Below are 18,382 nucleotides of genomic sequence, written 5' to 3'. Positions count from 1 at the left end.
GTTACACCAGGTGGAATGAGCCAAAATTCCCCCAATTTATTGGATTAAATGTCAGGAATTGTGAAAAACTGAGTTTAAATATATTTGGCTAAGGTGTATGTAAACTTCCGACTTCAACTGTATATCCAATGCAAAATAACATCTACATTTAAGTGGTATTAATATTAATTCCCATATATTCCCGTTAATTACCATATAATTAGTTACCATATATTACCGTATATACCATATATTAAATAAAGGTGAAATAAATAAATACAAATATTCTATAAATTCCCATGTAAAGTTTCCACCACTGAATATTCCCCAAAATGTGCAACCCTACTCACAACACACGGTTTATTAAAACATTCACCCTCTTCCATACAGTTTCATAGAATTGTGGGTGCAATCAGCATTTACTTCCTGAATAGTGTACAGTGAGTTATATGAACAGGGTTTAGTGTGTGTGACTGTCGTGCTCTATATTGGCACAAAGTGATTAGCAATGGAGGCATCATGAACAACACAGGTAAACACATTTGTGGATACCTTTTCAACTATCAGATATTACCAAATTCCCTATGGTCCCTCGGTCTGACATGTCACAGAGAATTATGACTCCACTCCCATGAAGCTCAAGTGGCTCACATAATAAAAAATGTAAGTATATAACAAATGTAAGCCCTACCCTTACATAGTTTTCCTTGATAGGGACACATCTTAGGCTGCCATTGATTATGAATATTCAATTCACAATCACAGCATGAGGAAGTGATTAGTAGGTATACTATTTTAGACAGATATGGTCTATAATGGTATGGTCATGATGATGTAGATGTCTCGTGGTAGTCTACAATGCCCTTGTTACAGATGTCTTAGATCTCTCATTAAACTAATGATTAAGTTAATGGTTACATGTAAATAAAGTTAGTAATAACTCAAATGCAGATTGTATTGGCAATAATCAAGTTCATAAATACATCTATTGAACAGCTTGATAGTTAACTATTACACATTTAGCATAATTGCTGACTTTTATTTTGAAGACTTTTTGGACACTGATGTTAAAATAGTACTTGGTGGCAAAGGTTTCACATCCTCTTATGGTGGTAACGTTAGCTAGCTAGATTTACTTTCTACTGTCTCATGCGGCGCTCACTAGCCAAGGTAGCTAAGATATTGATTGGCACATGGGCCATAATGGGTATGTATACGGTATTCGTGTTAACTTGCAAGATAGAATACAATATTGTGTGTTTGCTAGCTAGCTTTCTAACCTAGGTGGGCGTAATAACCAGGTCGCTAGCTAGCTATGACCAGGGTCGTATAATAGCAAACCGTAGCTAAACGTTTTGCAACGGAACATGTAAACGAGCGTTTCTAATTGGACAAATTCGGGTCTTCGCTCCATGTTTCGGTCAGTTTTCTAGCATTTGGTGTCGAGTGAAAACGACCCTGACGTCAATGAAGTAGCCGTCTATCTAGCTAGCTATTGTGCGGTTTCTAGCAAAACCTCTTGAATATCTAACGTTAGTTAGCTGTGCCATTCTATATTTTAAGCAATAAAACCGAGGGGGTGTGGTATATGGCCAATATACCACGGCTAAAGGGCTGCTTTTCCACACGACGCAACGCGGAGTGCCTGGATACAAGGCATTGCCGTTGTATATCGGCAATATACCACAAACCCCCGAGGTGTCTTATTGCTATTATAAACTGGTTTCCAACGTAATTAGAGCAGTAAAAATACATATTTTGTCATACCCGTGGTATACTGTCTGATATACCACGGCTGTCAGCCAATCAGCATCCAGGGTTCAAACTACCCAGTTTATAATATGTTATTGACTAGCTAGCTAGCTATTTTTATGTTATTGAGTGTCCACATGCAAATTTGGCGCAGGCTATTGTCTGCTGGGATTGTTATGACAATGTTATTATGACATAATGGTAGCTAGATATGCATAGCTAAACGTAATTGATTTAGCTAGCCATCTAACAGTAACACACTGTGCTTTTCACATTATAGATTCCCCCATCCCTCTCTCCTCCCTGCGCCTTTTGGTTCCACCTCTACGACTGATGTCTGCATTTATGTGGCAGGTATCACAACAGAGGGCCATTAAGCACTATGGAAAATTAGAGGAGTTTGTGACCGTGGTAACACAAACTGTCCCAGAACTTATGACTGACAGACAGAGGACCCTCCTTATTTTGGGGCTGAGAGCAAGGGTAAGAAATTCTGTCTAATCTTTCATACGGGATCGCTTCAATTGGTGAAGTACAGAGAATAGTTTTATGCAAAGTATCAGACTCCAACACCACTTTTCTTGCAGGTAACTTTGGGGCGATTTTCTGCTGAGCACCCTGTCAGCCTCCAAACCCTCCTTTATTCTATAAAGTCTTCTCAACTTGCACAGGTTCAGGTTGGTAAATCAAATGTCATAGTACAATGCCAAGATTTGAACTTTTCTTTCCCCTGCTGGACACTTACATGAGAATTAACACCCTGATAATTCAGCCACATTTAAATCAAGACCTTAAGTGTGTTGGTATGGACAGTTGTGTTCCATTTGTCACCCCCTTTAACAACAAGTCTAAAAATGACCGTCCGGTTTCGGTGTGTTTTTCACATTGTTTTACAGTCCTATGATGCAGGCATGGAATCACCTGAAGCTAACTTCGCCAAGCTCACCCAAAGCTTGATTATAGACCCAGTTGAGCGTGAACACTTCGTTCAAGTAAGTAGCTGTTCATGTCAAGCTTGTCTTGAACCTGTTTTACTTTAACATTTTCTTTAGCCTGACTCAACTTAATAATAATTTGCTTCAAAAGCTAAACAAACCGGCACAACTAATAATCAAAATGGAAAGTGAATGATGTCTAGTCCGCCTCAGATAGTTGAGGCAGTTTGGAAAGGCAGTCTCTGCCATATGGCTTGACTGGATCGATGGTACAGTCAGGGAGAAGCTAGTAATAATGTCCTTGAAAAATTGCATTTTGTTGTATGATAAGTCATAACTAGTAGACCCTGGCAAGAGAGAAGAAAAGACTTGGCACCCAAAGTAGGATCATGCAGGGTCTCCCAACCAATCATTAAGTAGGCTAACCATTTTCCTTTTGCATTATCTCACTGACTCTCCATCTTTTCAGGTGGTGTTCCTTGAGGAATTCAGACCTGATTTTGACAAAGCGCTTCAGGAACTGGTCTGTGACTTCCTCACTAGATTGGAAGAACTGCTTACACTACCAGACTTTAAGCAGGTGCAGAAATCACTTTCGTGAGACAGTCTTGAGACAACAGCATTCAAATGAATAACTGTAGTTGGCCTGGAATCTATTTTGGCATTTTATTTGTGTCTCTCTTTTCCCTAGACTGCATTGTTGCTGAGTGCTGGCTCCTCTGGCCTAGATGAATGTCTGCAGTCTTTCTCTCACTCAGAAGATCTCCAGTTTCTGCTCCAGAATTACAAACAATGCAGAACATTGTACACAAACAGTAAGTTCATAGAAAATTACTCTCTTTTTTTTTTTTACACGTAATTTTAGCACCACATGGTCAGATAAGGTTTATTGATGGTTCAACAGCATCTGAGGATCATAATCTGATTTATGTGCAGGAAGTTCCTCTCACCATGTTCCTTACATTTCTTGTTTAATTTAAAGGGATTTAAACTTGGAATGATTAGCCAAATAATAAACCATTTGACAGTTTAAAATGTAAATGATGGATATGAGATAAGTATTCAGAACAGCCTGGCAGATATTACATTTATTTTTAACGTATTTATTTTTGTCTGCAGTTTCCTCCTCTGACATTCCTCAGGAATCAGATATTGAATCTGATGCCTTCCCTGACCAGTTAAACCGTACCAATCTGGACACTGGTGTGGCTATGAGGACAGAACATTTAGTGGCAATGGGGAGCACAAGAGATATTATAGGCTGCGATGAAACCTGTGATGAAGCGAATGAAGATGACATAGATGTAGAGGACGAGTCAGCACAGAAAAGGTACAGTGCCTTCAGAAAGTATTCACACCCTTTGACTTTTTCCAAATGTAGATGTTACAGCCTGAATTTAAAATGGATTCAATTGTGATGTTTTGTCACTGGCCTACACACAATACCCCACAATATCGACGTGAAATTATGTTTTTAGAAATGTTTACAAATGAAAAGCTGAAAAGTCTTGAGTCATTAAGTATTCAACCCCTTTTTTATGGCAAGCCTAAATAAGTTCAGGAGTAAATATTTGCTTAACAAGTCACATAAGAAGTTGAATGGACTACCTCATCTCTGTACCCCACACATACAATTATCTGTTCGGTCCCTCAGTGAATTTCAAACACAAATTCAACCACAAAGACCAGGGAGGTTTTCCAATGTCTCACAAAGATGGTTCCAAATAAATAAATAAAAAGACAGACATTGAATAGCCCTTTGAGCATGGTGAAGTTACTAATTATACTTTGGATCGTGTATCAATACACCCAGTCACTACAAAGATACAGGCGTCCACTCAGTTGCTGGAGAGGAAGAAAACCACTCAGGGATTTCACCATGAGGCCAATGGTGAATATAAAACGGTTATAGAGTTTAATGGCTGTGATAGGAGAAAACTGGGGATGGACAACAACATTGTAGTTACTCTACAATACTAACCTGATTGACAGAGTGAAAAGAAGGAAGCCTGTACAGAATAATAAATATTGCAAAACATGCTTGGCCTCCCGAATGGCGCAGCAGTTTAAGGCAGTGCTAGATGCATCACTAGAGACCCGGGTTCGATCCCAGGCTGTATCACAATCGGCCGTGATCGGGAGAGTCCTATAGGACGGAGCACAATTGGCCCAATGTCATCCGGGTTAGGGAAGGGTTTGGCTGGGGGGGCTTTACAAGTAGGCTGTCATTGTAAATGAGAATTTGTTCTTAACTGACTTGCCTAATTAAATAAAGGTTAAATAAATGTACAAGGCACTAAAATAATACTTACTCAGTACCAGTCTCAATATTTTCAAGCATACTGGTAGCTGCATCATGTTATAGGTATGCTTGTAATCGTTATGTAGTAAACGGAATAGAGCTAAGCACAGGCAAAATTCTAGAGGAAAACCTAGTTCAGTCTGTTTTCCACCAGACACTGGGAGATGCAGGACAATAACCTAAAACACAAGACGAAATCCGCACTGAAGTTGCTTACCAAGAAGGCCGTGAATGTTCCGGGTTGGCCGGGTTACAGTTTTGACTTACAGCTGTAATCAGTGCTAAAGGTGCTTCTACAAAGTATTGACTCAGGGGTGTGAATACTTATGTAAATGAATTATTTCTGTATATCATTTAATACATTTGCAAACATTTCTAAAAACATGTTTTCGCTTTGTCATTATGGGGTATTGTGTGTAGATGGGTGAGAAATATTTTTATTTAATCCATTTTAAATTCAGGCTGTAACAACTAAATGTGGAATAAGTCAAGTGGTGTGAATACTTTGAGACCCTGTATGTGAGAATTAATTTATACATTTTTGTTGTTTGCTACCTTGGCTAGTGCATCAAACAACTTTACCACTTGACTTAGTAATGGTCATCAATTTGCATTTCTGTTTTGTGCCTTTTACAGGGCTGGTTCTGGTCTTTCTCCTACCAGTGTCGTGCAAGGTGGTGATACAGGTGAGACCTCACAAACTTTTAGTCAAGTACATTTACCCTTTGGAAAGCTGCAGCTGACCATTGTGGGGCAATGGAAGGGGAAACGTCAATGTTTTTATTCATTTTTCCACAGACCCAGTTGCAGGGGTGTCGTTTCAGGTGTTGACTCCCCTTTCTTCAGCTTCAAATGAGTGTGCCCCATCTACTTCCAGTTCATCACACATGAACATTTTCCACCAGTGTCCCCAGTGTGGGAAGTGCTTTAATTATCAGTCTCAACTTGTCCAACACCAGCAAATTCACTGTGGGGATAATCCATACAAGTGCTCCAACTGCGGGAATAGATTCAAATTCTTTACAAGTCTGTCAAACCATAAGAGGATGCAATGTGTGGGCACTGCCTTTAGCTGCCCCAAATGCTGGAGAGAGTTTGGTTCTCTGCGTGAGAAATTGAGACACCAGTGTCCACACAACGAATCCATGTCCATCTGTCCACAGAGCGGGAAGAGTTTTAAGACATCACCACAATATCCATTCCAGTGTCGTCACTGTGCAAGGAGCTTTCCCGAATCGAATCAACTGGACGCCCACGAAAAAAGTCACAGTGTCGTCCAAACGCTCGACTGTCACAAATGTGGAATGACCTTCAGCAACTTGCCCAGCCTCGTGCACCACGTGGAAGCCCACAAGAGGTCGGATCTGAGGCCATCGTCTCACCTTCCAAAGAAGAAAGGATTGCAGCTTCCGAGAACTCACCATTGCCACCAATGTGGAAAGTCCTTCGTAACAAACCGTCGCCTCAAGGATCACATGCGCACTCATATGAATTATCGTCCCTTTTCCTGCTCCTACTGTGGGAAATGTTTCACTCAGAAAGGTAATCTCACTGTGCACATAAGGCTCCACACAGGGGAGAGACCCTACATGTGCTCTGTGTGTGGGAAGGCGTTTCCATCAGGAGGGGATCTGCAGGTACACCAGCGGTTTCACACTGGGGAGAGACCTTACCAATGCAAAGAGTGTGACAAACGTTTTTTTAAGTCGAGCCATTTAGTGGTCCACATGCGTGGGCATAGGGGAGAGCGTCCCTACACTTGTAATGAATGTGGGAGGGGTTTTATCCGGAGAACTTGCTTAAAAAAACATTTGCTAGTTCATTCAGGGGAGAGGCCATATTCATGTCTTCGTTGCCCGAATACTTACAAACGCAGTTCACACCTGAACTATCACATGAAGAAAAATCATTGAAAGATGTAGTGTGTATTTACAATATGCTTTTCTTGGTAGAGCTTTTGTAATAGTGGCATTAGTGGAGATGCAGGAAGTACACCCAGTACCAAACTAATTTATCATGTCCTCAACACTTTAAAGCCTTGTTTCCCAGTTCAAGGGGAAGTTCAGTCATTTACAGCTTGACGATTCCTCATCCTTTAAGTAGTCTATGGGCCAGGAGACACTGTAATCTGTGCTTCAGTTTTCTTTAAACAGACACTACAAACTAACAAGATAACTTGAGCCCCCACTAGCTGACAATCAATGGAAGTGATATGGGGCAGCCATGAAATGTAAAAAATAAAAAATTGCTAAATTACCTTATGCTAATGTGAAACCAATAATATTGGATTTATTTTGTGTGATTTGGCTATTACGTTTAGAACAATTGCATAATTGACCACTCCCTTTGATTTGTAGTTAGCGGTGTTTAAAATTAGCTTAAGTTTAGTGGCTGCTTAAAGAAAACTGAACCATAGATTCCAGGTTTTCCTGGCCCAGTCTACTTTCAAGGTGATGAACCATCTAACATTAAGTTGTTAAATAGTGAACTTGCCCTTTTTTTAAAAATCACTCTGCATAATAGTTGAGGATGAAAACCAGTGGAGTGGCTTATGTACATATTGAGGCTGTTCCATCTGTTTGTTTACGTAATGTTATATGGAGTTTTGGTGAAACTGTTTAAATGTTCAGCACCTGGATTTATTTCCATGGTGATATAGTGATTTAGTGTTCTGTTGAATGCAGTATAATCGGCAGAATCTACTCTTCTGTAATTGAGTTATGCATTCATATATCAATAAACATATCCATCTAAAAATGCCAACCGTTTAGCCTTTGTGTAAACGTTGTGTCATTCCAAAACATTAAAGTGGATGAATGATTGAGTCAAGCATTTTCATAATCATTACATGCTGGTGTGCTCCCATCTGGCACTGGCTTACAGGGTTATCGTACAGGTGACTGTTCAGAACTGGGATGCGACTGCCCTAGATGTCAGGGTTATCGTACAGGTGACTGTTCAGAACTGGGATGCGACTGCCCTAGATGTCCTGGGTGGACCAGAGGACGCCAGAGGGCCCCCGACTGCTTCGTGCAATGAAACAAGCCAAAGCTCAGAATGATGGGTAACTGCCAATATTCAGGAAACACTCGAGTAAATGAGGGATACAAAGTATATTGAAAGCAGTTGCTTCCACACAGGTGTGGTTCCTGAGTTAATTAAGCAATTCATATCCGATCATGCTTAGGGTCATGTATAAAAATGCCCAGTTGCCCATGATTTTGGCTACAATGGCTGGAAGAGATCTCGGTGACTTTGAAACAGGTCTCAAAGAAGCATAGGAAGTTTATACATCAGACACTTGTTGATTTGGGACCCGTGGAAATATCTATACACATGAAAGCCTCTGGGTCAAAATGACCCACAACATCATGTTTGTATACAAAATCTACACAGACATTCCACAACACATCAGTGTGTCCACATTTTGAAGTTAGATTCATGCAAAACGAGGACAAGGTATTTCATTTCATGGAGATAAAGAGAGGTTAACTAGTATTTTAGGGGTCAAATTGATCCGCAACACAATAGGAGGGTTAACAGAAGGTGTTTCCTTTGAAAAATAATGACTTCTGCAATTTGCCGCATATAGTGGACAACCTCTGACAATGTCTCCTTGTGTCTCTTCCTCCCATTGGAAATGACTGATTTGATTTCTCAAAGTAATGTCCAGTATAAACGTACTGTTAGGGTGAACTCCAACCTAATTTGCATAACACCCGCATTTAGAACAACAGAGAAAGGAGTCCACTCCACAGGAAGGTCTTCTCCACATGGAATATATGGGAGAAATGAACGTGAAACCCAAATAAGGGTAAAGTTCAGAGGGATTTGTGGTCAGAGATTTTACCATAAATCTTCAACTTCACTTTAGCCCAAGAAGTCACCAAGGCAACCAGTAAAGAGAGAGCAGATTTGCATTCAGTCAGTCAGTTGGTTCCATTAACATGCTGACTGACTCACTCACACAAACATACAATCACACACACACACACGCATCCCATACAAAACAAATCTCTTTGCAAAGGCATTACACCGGAACCACATACTATAGGTGGATGGAAATTTGTGGATGGTCATGCACATAAGAAAATGGTCATATATTCACTGTATAGTTACAAAATATTTATGCTGCATGTCAGAACTAGGTAACTCAGAAATGTCAAACTTGGAAACTTGTAGAAAGATGATACCCGAGTTTCACACTTGGAAAGTGTCCGAATCAACCAATCGGAAGCTCTACGCAAATAACTAACATTATTTTAACTGAGGTTCCCGAGTTTCTGACTTGTCATAAATGTAGCATTACACTATAATTACTACACGCAAAAAAGTTATATCTCATTCAAATTAGGTTGGAGTTCACCCTAACAGTATGTTTATACTGGGAAAGCTGCAGAGGTCACCCCCCTCTTCAAAGGGGGAGACACTCTAGACCCCCAAAGCCAATTCCTCCTTTGGCCGCCTTTCCATCCAGTTTTCTGCTGTCAATGACTGGAACGAACTGCAAAAATCACTGAAGCTGGAGACTCTTACCTCCCTCACTAGCTTTTAGCACCAGCTGTCAGAGCCTATTTATTACCTCACCCCCTCACCCCCCTTATCCTACCTCATTTGCACACACTGTATATAGACTCTATAGACTCTCTCAATTGTGTTATTGACTGTATGTTTGTTTATTCCATGTGTAACTCTGTGTTGTCTGTTCACACTGCTTTGCTTTATCTTGGCCAGGTCGCAGTTGTAAATGAGAACTTGTTCTCAACTAGCCTACCTGGTTAAATAAAGGTGAAACATTCAAATTAATTGTGGTTTCATATATGGAAACTATGAGACAATCATATGGTTATGTAAATAAATGGATCTTGTACAATTCTGTAATATGTTTTTGCAATATTTTCATAAAACAGATCAAAGACAGAACAGTACACCCTTAAAATGTTATTTTATTTCTAAATGTCAGTCAATTATGCAAGTACAGTGTAACATTTTAATATAAATGTAGTCCTATTTTAATGTTCCAATATTCAATAGATACTGTATCACATATTTAATTGGTTTTATATACTTTGTAGTATTTCTCTTCAAGTTCAGTAGACACTTCTTTGATTGATGTTTCAGCATTGAGACATACCAAAGTGTACTCCCAAGTACAATCAATATGGCAAAACAAATATAAGATGGTAAGAACTGTTTGAACTTACCTCAATGTGCAATTTTTTTTATCCTCTCAGAGGAAAAACCAAATGTACTTTGTGAATATATTCTAACTCCTCCCTCTAGTCCTAGGAGTTTATTAGTGTTGTCAACATAACAAGTTAATAATTGATCATTACAGTACACTCATGTGGACTAAAATGCAAAAACAATTGTAGTGAAACCATATGTTGACCACACTGTGAAAAATATATTAGTGGAATTTATGATTTACTGATTTATTTTAGCTTTGCACTACTACACTGGGCTGTATTCTGTCATCATCAGTTACATCCCTTATAAGGAATCATTATGGTCTGGGATTCCAGTGCGCCAAATTTCCTCATGTTAACCATTAAACTGCCTGGCCCATATCCAGGTAGCTACCTGAAGAGACACCCTGCTCAGACATAGTGGACACCAAATACAAGTTAGTTCAGGTGTGACCTCACAGCATAAACCCAAACCCAGCAGAACCAGGTGGTCACTTTGTCAAGGGTCAGCTTGCAACTCAAGCCAAACATTCTTTCACTGCAGGGAAACTTGGTCAGTTAAAATCTAAGCTAAGTAACGCTCTGTTACTCAACTCCATAAGTAAAGAAAAAGTCAAAAGGGAAATGTTGAGAGACTTTGAGCAAAAACTGACCACTGTTGTCCTGACCACATTCTTTCACAGTGGAGCTGAATAAGGACAACTAAAGCCTAGCGGCATTGAGAAACCCAGTGATAGTTTATTTTTTCGAAAGTCTCTCGTTGACGTCACCCCCTGGGTTTGTCAACATCCCCCTCTCTATCCATCACAACTGTAAGAGGGGGATGAAATAGGACATGGCTGAAGAATAGGGGTGGATGGGGCTGCTTTTTGATGTGGCTGTATCTTGTGCATGTTGCTACAGGGTTTTGTCTACATAAATGAGCTGACAGGCGCATTTCCTATACATAGACTACATAACTTGGGTTACAGTTATAATGTAAGGTTATTTTATTTTCTATATGATAGTAAAGTGGAACCCTGAACTATAGAAAGCAATGTGTTCAGACAACCTTGAAAGTGTCATAGAAGCCTTTGGAGGGTCCCTGCCTGGTAGCATTTCTGGTTTCCTAGTAACCAGGCAGCCTAGTAATTAGACACATAAGGACATGGTATGACATCAATGCGGAGGACGGCTTGAAGGATCATGTTCAACTGGTGCTTCCTGCTAGGAACATTCCACTGCTCTCCTGGACCTTGATTACTGCATTCTTCTGGACCAGATGTATTCATAAGCCTGAGGATCCTCGCACAAGTTCAATTGGAATATGTGTTTATTTGTCGGTTTGGATGACTGGGGGAAATGTGAGAGGGGAGACCAAGAGACATGATACGGTGTATTCACCCTCCAAGCGGATACCTGGCGCAACGGGTGTTGTTCCTTATTGGATACGAAGGTACAGAGGAAGTGGAGTCCATGCTTTTGGAACTTTTCTCCCCTCTCTGTATCTTGATGCTGTTGGGATGTGTGTCAAAGTCCCAGGGCTTGGTGAAACCACACTCTTGTCCTCCAGTGGGACAGCAGCAGGGCCTCCCAAACTGCACAGTCCAAGCTGGGACAGCTTTCTACTTTCCACTCCCTCTGCCAGCCACCCGGGGACCTTTACAGCCCTATCAGGTGAGCTGACTGTACTGAAAGTTGCCATTTAAATCCAAGGCCATTAATAATGTCAACTAGAGGCTGATATATCAATAGCTTGGTAGCGAATGTTTGTTTCAAACACGCAAGTGGGGACATTGTTTACTCATTTGGCTGGGGAGTTCTGGACTACACTACAATGGAATATGGCCATATAGGCCTGGCAGAATAATTAAGTAACTCATGGAGGAAAAGGGTTACTGAATGAGAGTTCATCCACTCCTTCAGGTCTCTTTGGCCAATGATGATGCAATACCAAGGTGGTTGGCGTTCACCGAGAAGACTGGCGAGCTATTTGGCTTGGCTCTGAGGGAAGATTGTGGGCAGTACCCTCTTAAAGTGTCCGTCGCAGGCCACTGTGTATCCATTACCTACTTTCATCTTCATGTCATTAATGGAACAGTGGGAGAGGGGAGCCTACTCTCTACACACATAAAGTAAGAGGACATTGATCATTTTATATTCATCATGTGCATTGTATGTATTGATTGATTAAATAAAATAAAACTATTCGGTCACCCCGCCTGTGTTTCGGTAAAAAGCTGAGGGATGGGCCTGGAGAAATGTAACCACTCTCAAATTCATAGACAGAGCTATAGATGCAAGGAATGGCCATCCATTATATAAAAATGAGAGTTTAAACCCTGTTTTAAGGCTATTCAGAGTTTGTTTACATTTATATTGTTTACAAACGGAGTAAAACATGTTTGTATTTTGAGTTCTGATGAGGTATGACAGTTGAACTAAGCTCATTAGGCACTTATAAGTTATATTCTTCAAGATTCAATAGGTGTATATATAATCAATTTATATGTAAATAAATGGCATTTAAGGATTCCAGCTTTAAATAAAGTTGATCTGTTCAATTTATGAATTTGTTAGTTTCCAATTTAGGAAATGTAGGTATTTAAATTCACTTTATAAACTAACCGAATTGAATAATACTTTTGACCCTAATCCTGGTTGGTGGTGTGTCTGATAGGGCCGGTCTCGTCTGCCCTGTGGGGGAGGTGGTCATCTGGGCTGATCTAATGCTTCAGGTGGACCCTGGCAGTTTGGACGCAGACCAACGTGTACAGCTGACCAGCACAATGGCTGACTATCTGCGAATGACTCCTGGCTCCGTCCACCTCCTCTCATTGAGGGGCCCCACTGCACTGCAGAGAGAGAAAACCAGGGTGTGCAGGCAGGATCCCCTGACTGCTGACACTACCCAGGGAAAGGGGCAAGGGACCTTGGGAAGAGGGCAGGCTGCCGAGCTCTTGTGGCCGGTCGGTTGTGGGGTGGGGGAGCAGTTATCAGACTTAGCCCGGATTTTGGAGCATAGCACTGCCTCAGGTCGGCTGACCACCATATTGGGAGTCCCCATACTAGGGTGGAGGGTTCTCTGCAAGGGGTTGCTTCCTAGAATCAGGAGGGGCCTGCAACCTCTGCATCATACAGCCACCCCAACTGTAGTTCTCCCACCACCAACACAGGTGCCAGAGTCAGTCAGACTGAAGCTTTCACACATACCTGCTCCAGAGCCTTCTACTAGTTTGATGATGTCATACCCCACAGTCATCCTGGAGAGACACACTGGGGCCCCAAACCTAGAACTAACACAGGCCTCAAGTTACCCTCTAACATCATCTGTTGCTTGTGAGGGTGTTTTGCAATCACCACCATCTGGCACGAGAGACGATTTGTTGTCCATGCCTCTCAAACCAACCCTACTCCTCCCAGAGTGTTTGACACAATCACTGAAGAGGCATACATTTCACACGGCCACCAAAACTGAGATGATATCAACTGTTAGTATGTCCAGAGAATCAATCCACTCACAGCTAATCGCGACATCTTCAACTAAATGTTTTCCGACACAGCAAACATACACATTCCCATTCAGAGAACACAGACACTTTTCCATGGACACACACACCCATAGCGTAACAACATTTGCCTCAGCTCTTCACAACACTGTCTATTTAGCCTTTATAAGCAGGAGCCCAACTTTGTTGTCAGAGTATGATTCTAGTGGAAGAACAATGAACCCATCGACTTCACAAAGTACACCGACCATAAACCTTTTAGACCAGAGTACCATCAGTCAAAGATATCTACCACTGACACTAGTCCAAACTGCACCACCATGGACAAAAGAGCACAGTAGACGTACATTTATAATGGAGCCCTCCCAGCTAACATTAGACCCACCTGGAGACACAAGAGCACAGCCAAGCCAATCTGCACAGAAGACTATGGTGAAGAGGACAACTATGGGGAAACTAGTGGGACCAGACTCTGTGCTTACTTCAATAAACCTGGAGCGTCCAGAGAGGACTGACCCCATTTATACAGACTCCCACTTGAGCTCCATTGTTCCAGCTTCTCACTGGTCTTTGCTTAGTGCTGTGGGAGTGCCAAAACAGTCCTCCATTATTTTGTCTATGAAAAGTATATCGGCGTCCCAAAGTATCTACTCTATGACGTTACTTGAGACCCCTTGGCCTGCTCCAATATTATTGGAAACCCTTCGCCTCCACAGTATTTACCCTTCATTAGTATCAGAGACCCCTAGACTTGAAAGCATTCTCTCTACAGGGTTACTGGACAACATCACTAAACAATCAAAGGGCACTCCTCAATCTCCATGCCCCCTTTCAAAGGGCCATGGATCCCTGACTGCATCAAGGCTAGCTGAGGATACTGGCCCAGCTCTTCTACCCACCTCTACTTTGGAAGGCGGGCAGTCCAAGTATAGCCTAGACTTGTTTGGTAAGTCTTATTCTTACATCTGTGACTAACTTACTCTCCAACCCTCCTCATTGACTTGCCCTTTACGATCTGAGAGGATTTGGACAAGTGTGCGTATGTAGAAACTCCTATCTATCCCATCCAATCAGAAGTTCAAAAGGGCAGAGGGAGGGGAGTAAGTCGGGGAATGTACTTTTTGTTTGCTATGTCATGTTGAAGGACATTTAAAGACAGACACAAAAATAGATAATTGAAAGGACCTGTATCTATACATTTTTCCTAGGGAACAACACAGGCATCACAGAGACTATGAAAGAGCCTGAAACTCAATTGTCCGACACATCCACGCCTCATCTCCATCAACTCCTGACTGTCCCAGGCCAGGATCTGACAAAGAGTCACCTCTACATCTGGCTTGGCTCTAAGCTGACGCAACCAGCGACCAAATCTCTACAGTTTATACACGAGAGGTCACTTACAGAACAGCAGAGGCAAACATTTATGCTCTCTTCTCTTGAGAAATCAAGGACCAAGTCTGCATCACCTTTGGAGGGTTCAACACTCACACCAAACTTACCTTCATTGGCCATGTTCTTAAAGTTAGAACTGGAGAAGACCATATCGCATACCGCATCGTTGCCATTCAATCTAGAGAGGTCAGTGACCACAGTTTCACAATCTGAAAATGGGAGATTAGTAAGCACGCCTCAACAGGTTGACCTAAACCGATTAACATCGACACTCAGTAGAGTAAATGGTAGGCAGTTAGCCTTTGACAAAACTCCTGTAACATACGTTTCCTCACCTCTTTATCTGTACGAGGACCTGCCCCGAGTGCCTTTGACTCACAGCGGTCCGCTTGTGACTGTTTTAGCAGATGACCATACACCTAAAACCCACAGTGTTCAGATAACTGCAGGACCACTGGGTGACAGGCCAGGATCGCAGACAATTGACCTCAGCCAAAAGACACAGCATACTGGTGCACAATCCATAGCCTCACCATCACAGGTACCTCTCCTATCGCCAATATCAGCTAAGCAATCCTGGCAAATGGAGAGCAACATGACTCTGGAGCCTTCCTTGACTCAAATACCATTAGCTGCTCCAGCCACAAGTGAACTGTACTCTGAAATAACCTCAGTACCAAGGACGGAATTATACGTAGATTCAGTGTTATTCATGATGACGCCAACAATGGCTGACTTTGAATCCAACTTTGACAGTTCATATAGTATTCCACAGGCAACTGTAGAGATCCTGGGGACAACAGCTCACGGCCAGCTCTGGCCAATAGAACTGTCTGCTGTTCAAAGACTATACACAGAATCCTCCCTCCTTCTGTTGCAGAGTCTGGATCCCTCTTACCCTCAGTATACCCAGTTCATAGCCCAGGAGGATCCCTCTTACCCTCAGTATATCCAGTCCATAGCCCAGGAGAACACGCTGGGTAACTCCACTCAGACTTTTCCCACCGATTCTCTAGATTTCATGTCACAGAGTGCAGAGAAAGAACAGACTCCGCTCCCATCAAAGTTCTGTGATTTAGAGATAAGAGACCACTACTCTGATCCAGTTTACATCCAAACTGACACCTCAAGGCAGTTTTCCTCAGAGTCACACAAGGATCGTCCACAAACAGCTGCAATAACAGATAAAAATTCAGAATACGTCTCTTTGCAGTTTCTCTCCAAGACCAATCAGCTTGTAACTGCTACATCGTTCTCACCCCTTCACTCTTCCCAAAGTCTACCCAGCATCTCAGTAACCACGCAAACCTCCAGCATTCCAGCATCTGTCCTCAGTGCCACAAACAGGTCAGCTGTGCCATCAATGCACCAATCACTGCCCAGGACTCAAGGTATCACAAGCATGGGCAGAGCAATCACAGTGTGTCCAATAACAGGTTACTGCCCTTTGACCTCCCTACTGATTCTCAGCACCGGCTGGAGAGAGTATGACGCAACTTCAAGAGTCTCATCAGGTCCAGTTGAGATGCGAGAGGTGTCTTTGGGCCTTGCTCCAACTGGAGTACTTAGAGCATCTTCTGCACCCATGTCTCCTTCAGCTGCCTCCTCAGGTTAGTGTACTACTAACTTTCACATCACATTTCTCATGCATAACTTCCTCTCTGTATGAACTTTGGCATGATGTAACGGTCTTTCTAAATATGTACTGATGTTATTCCAGGGCCCTCCAATCTCCCTCCCAAAGTGTTGCAGTCCATCCCACTTCTGGAAGCCACAGTCGGCTTCCCTTTCCACTACACAATACCATCAAGGACCTTTCTGGATCCAGAGGATGGGGCAGCAGAGTCCCTCTCCCTGGAGCTGACGTTCATAGATGGCCCTCCTGTGACTCTAGGGTCCTGGGTGGCCTTGGATGGACTTGAGCTGCATGGTGTCCCTCTGGAAGTGGACCTGCAGTTTGCCCCTCAGCAGCTGCTGCTGGCTGCTCGGGACAATCAGGGCCTGGCTGCCTGGCTCCCCCTCACCTTGGACCTCCACCGCAGCCATGCGGAGCCCTGCCACAGCTTTAGCCTCATAGCTCACCGGAGCCTTTACTCCCTCCTCAGCCAGCGCCACAGGGTGGAGCTTCTCCTGGACAAGCTGTCCCGCTTCTTCAATGACTCTGGCAGCCACCACCTTGCCGTGCTGTCCCTGGCACCTGGATCCACTATTGTGTCTTGGTACAACTTCACCCTATGCCAGGTGGGGGGTGATGGTGACGAGGGACGGTGCCCTGTGGGTCAGGTCTGGCGCATGTGGGAGGAAATTAGTTCAGAGGCCAGACAGATTAGCCCTGCGTTCAGCCAGGCAATGCTCCCAGAGTTCCCCATCAGCAAGGTAGGCCCTGTGAGCTTCAGACGTGACTGTTTCTCCAGCCCAACTACTGCCACAACTATAGCCTCTAGTCCCACTCTTTCCCCCAGTACTCCATATCCCACTTCTATCAACACCGTCCCAGCCTCGGATCCCACTGGTGCATCAGTGCGACAGACAGACCCCTATCATTGGATGGCCAGTGTGTTGACAGCTCTGCTAGTGGTCTGCTGTCTCTTTCTGGCAGTCACCGTTACATTTATAGTTTTCTATTTCTGTAGAAGCCATGTGAGGGTAAGGACTCTTGCGATTTGGCCCTCAGAGGGGGTTGTCCCAGGTCACACCATGGATCTGAGGGCAATAAGGCCAAGGATGCCCCCACTGTTCCAACCAGAAGTACCCCCACCTCCCCCAAGGTTGTGGCTGAACACCTCACCAGCCAGTGGAGAAAATCTGTCTCCCACATATCTCCAGGGCAGACAGCCTTATCAAAGACCAGTGTCTTTTCACCCACCTCCACAATACTAGTTCCCACCACAATACCCACATAACAGACCATGGGAACACAAATCCCAAGAAAAGCATACAAACAAATGAATCCATTCTTGGAAGTGAGGTTGTGACATGTTCATACACACACTACTCATGCCACTACGAGGGTTGTTGAGACAACGGTGTTGCACAACCGTTTTGGAAGACAAAGTATTAATGGATCTTAGGAGGGCAATTATAAATGTGTCTTTTATACTGGAACATTGTATTGCTGTGATAATCTACACACATTTGTACTTCTATGTACCAAAACGTACAACATAAAGCATGAAAATTGTTGTTTTTCATTTGATTGAGGAATCTTAAAGTAGAATTAAGATACAATATCCATCATAGCTGGATTTGACTATATTTCAGACAAAAACCTTCCAAATTGACAAAACAGTATTTTGTTATATTTGAGACTTGATGGCAACCTTTCCTCGGTCACCGTACCAT

General features: G+C 42.7%; 2 protein-coding genes across 3 annotated transcripts; both read left to right on the top strand.

The window, feature by feature from the left end:
- Window positions 1–1,053: 1,053 nt before the first annotated feature.
- Window positions 1,054–7,731, top strand: LOC115107139 (zinc finger protein ZFMSA12A-like). 2 transcript variants are annotated; one of them, XM_029630566.2, is made up of 9 exons: window positions 1,054–1,186; window positions 2,086–2,214; window positions 2,319–2,408; window positions 2,628–2,723; window positions 3,136–3,246; window positions 3,358–3,481; window positions 3,786–3,996; window positions 5,605–5,654; window positions 5,767–7,731. In XM_029630566.2, exons 2-9 carry the CDS (start codon window positions 2,167–2,169, stop codon window positions 6,879–6,881), a joined length of 1,845 nt encoding a protein of 614 aa, XP_029486426.1. In that variant the 5' UTR covers window positions 1,054–1,186; window positions 2,086–2,166; the 3' UTR covers window positions 6,882–7,731. The 2 variants fall into 2 exon arrangements, with proteins under 2 accessions (XP_029486426.1, XP_029486424.1); XM_029630564.2 differs by having other exon boundaries at window positions 2,012–2,214.
- Window positions 7,732–14,860: 7,129 nt separating this feature from the next.
- Window positions 14,861–18,208, top strand: LOC115107134 (mucin-3B-like). Its single transcript, XM_029630554.2, has 2 exons — window positions 14,861–16,650; window positions 16,761–18,208. The coding sequence occupies exons 1-2, from the start codon at window positions 14,880–14,882 to the stop codon at window positions 17,918–17,920; spliced, it is 2,931 nt and encodes a 976-aa protein (XP_029486414.2). The 5' UTR covers window positions 14,861–14,879; the 3' UTR covers window positions 17,921–18,208.
- Window positions 18,209–18,382: the final 174 nt, after the last annotated feature.

Source organism: Oncorhynchus nerka, linkage group LG23, assembly GCF_034236695.1.
Source record: "Oncorhynchus nerka isolate Pitt River linkage group LG23, Oner_Uvic_2.0, whole genome shotgun sequence".
Lineage (NCBI taxonomy): Eukaryota > Metazoa > Chordata > Actinopteri > Salmoniformes > Salmonidae > Oncorhynchus > Oncorhynchus nerka.
The sequence above is the reverse complement of the archived record's forward strand: the minus strand, read 5'-3'. Positions and strand labels throughout refer to the sequence as shown.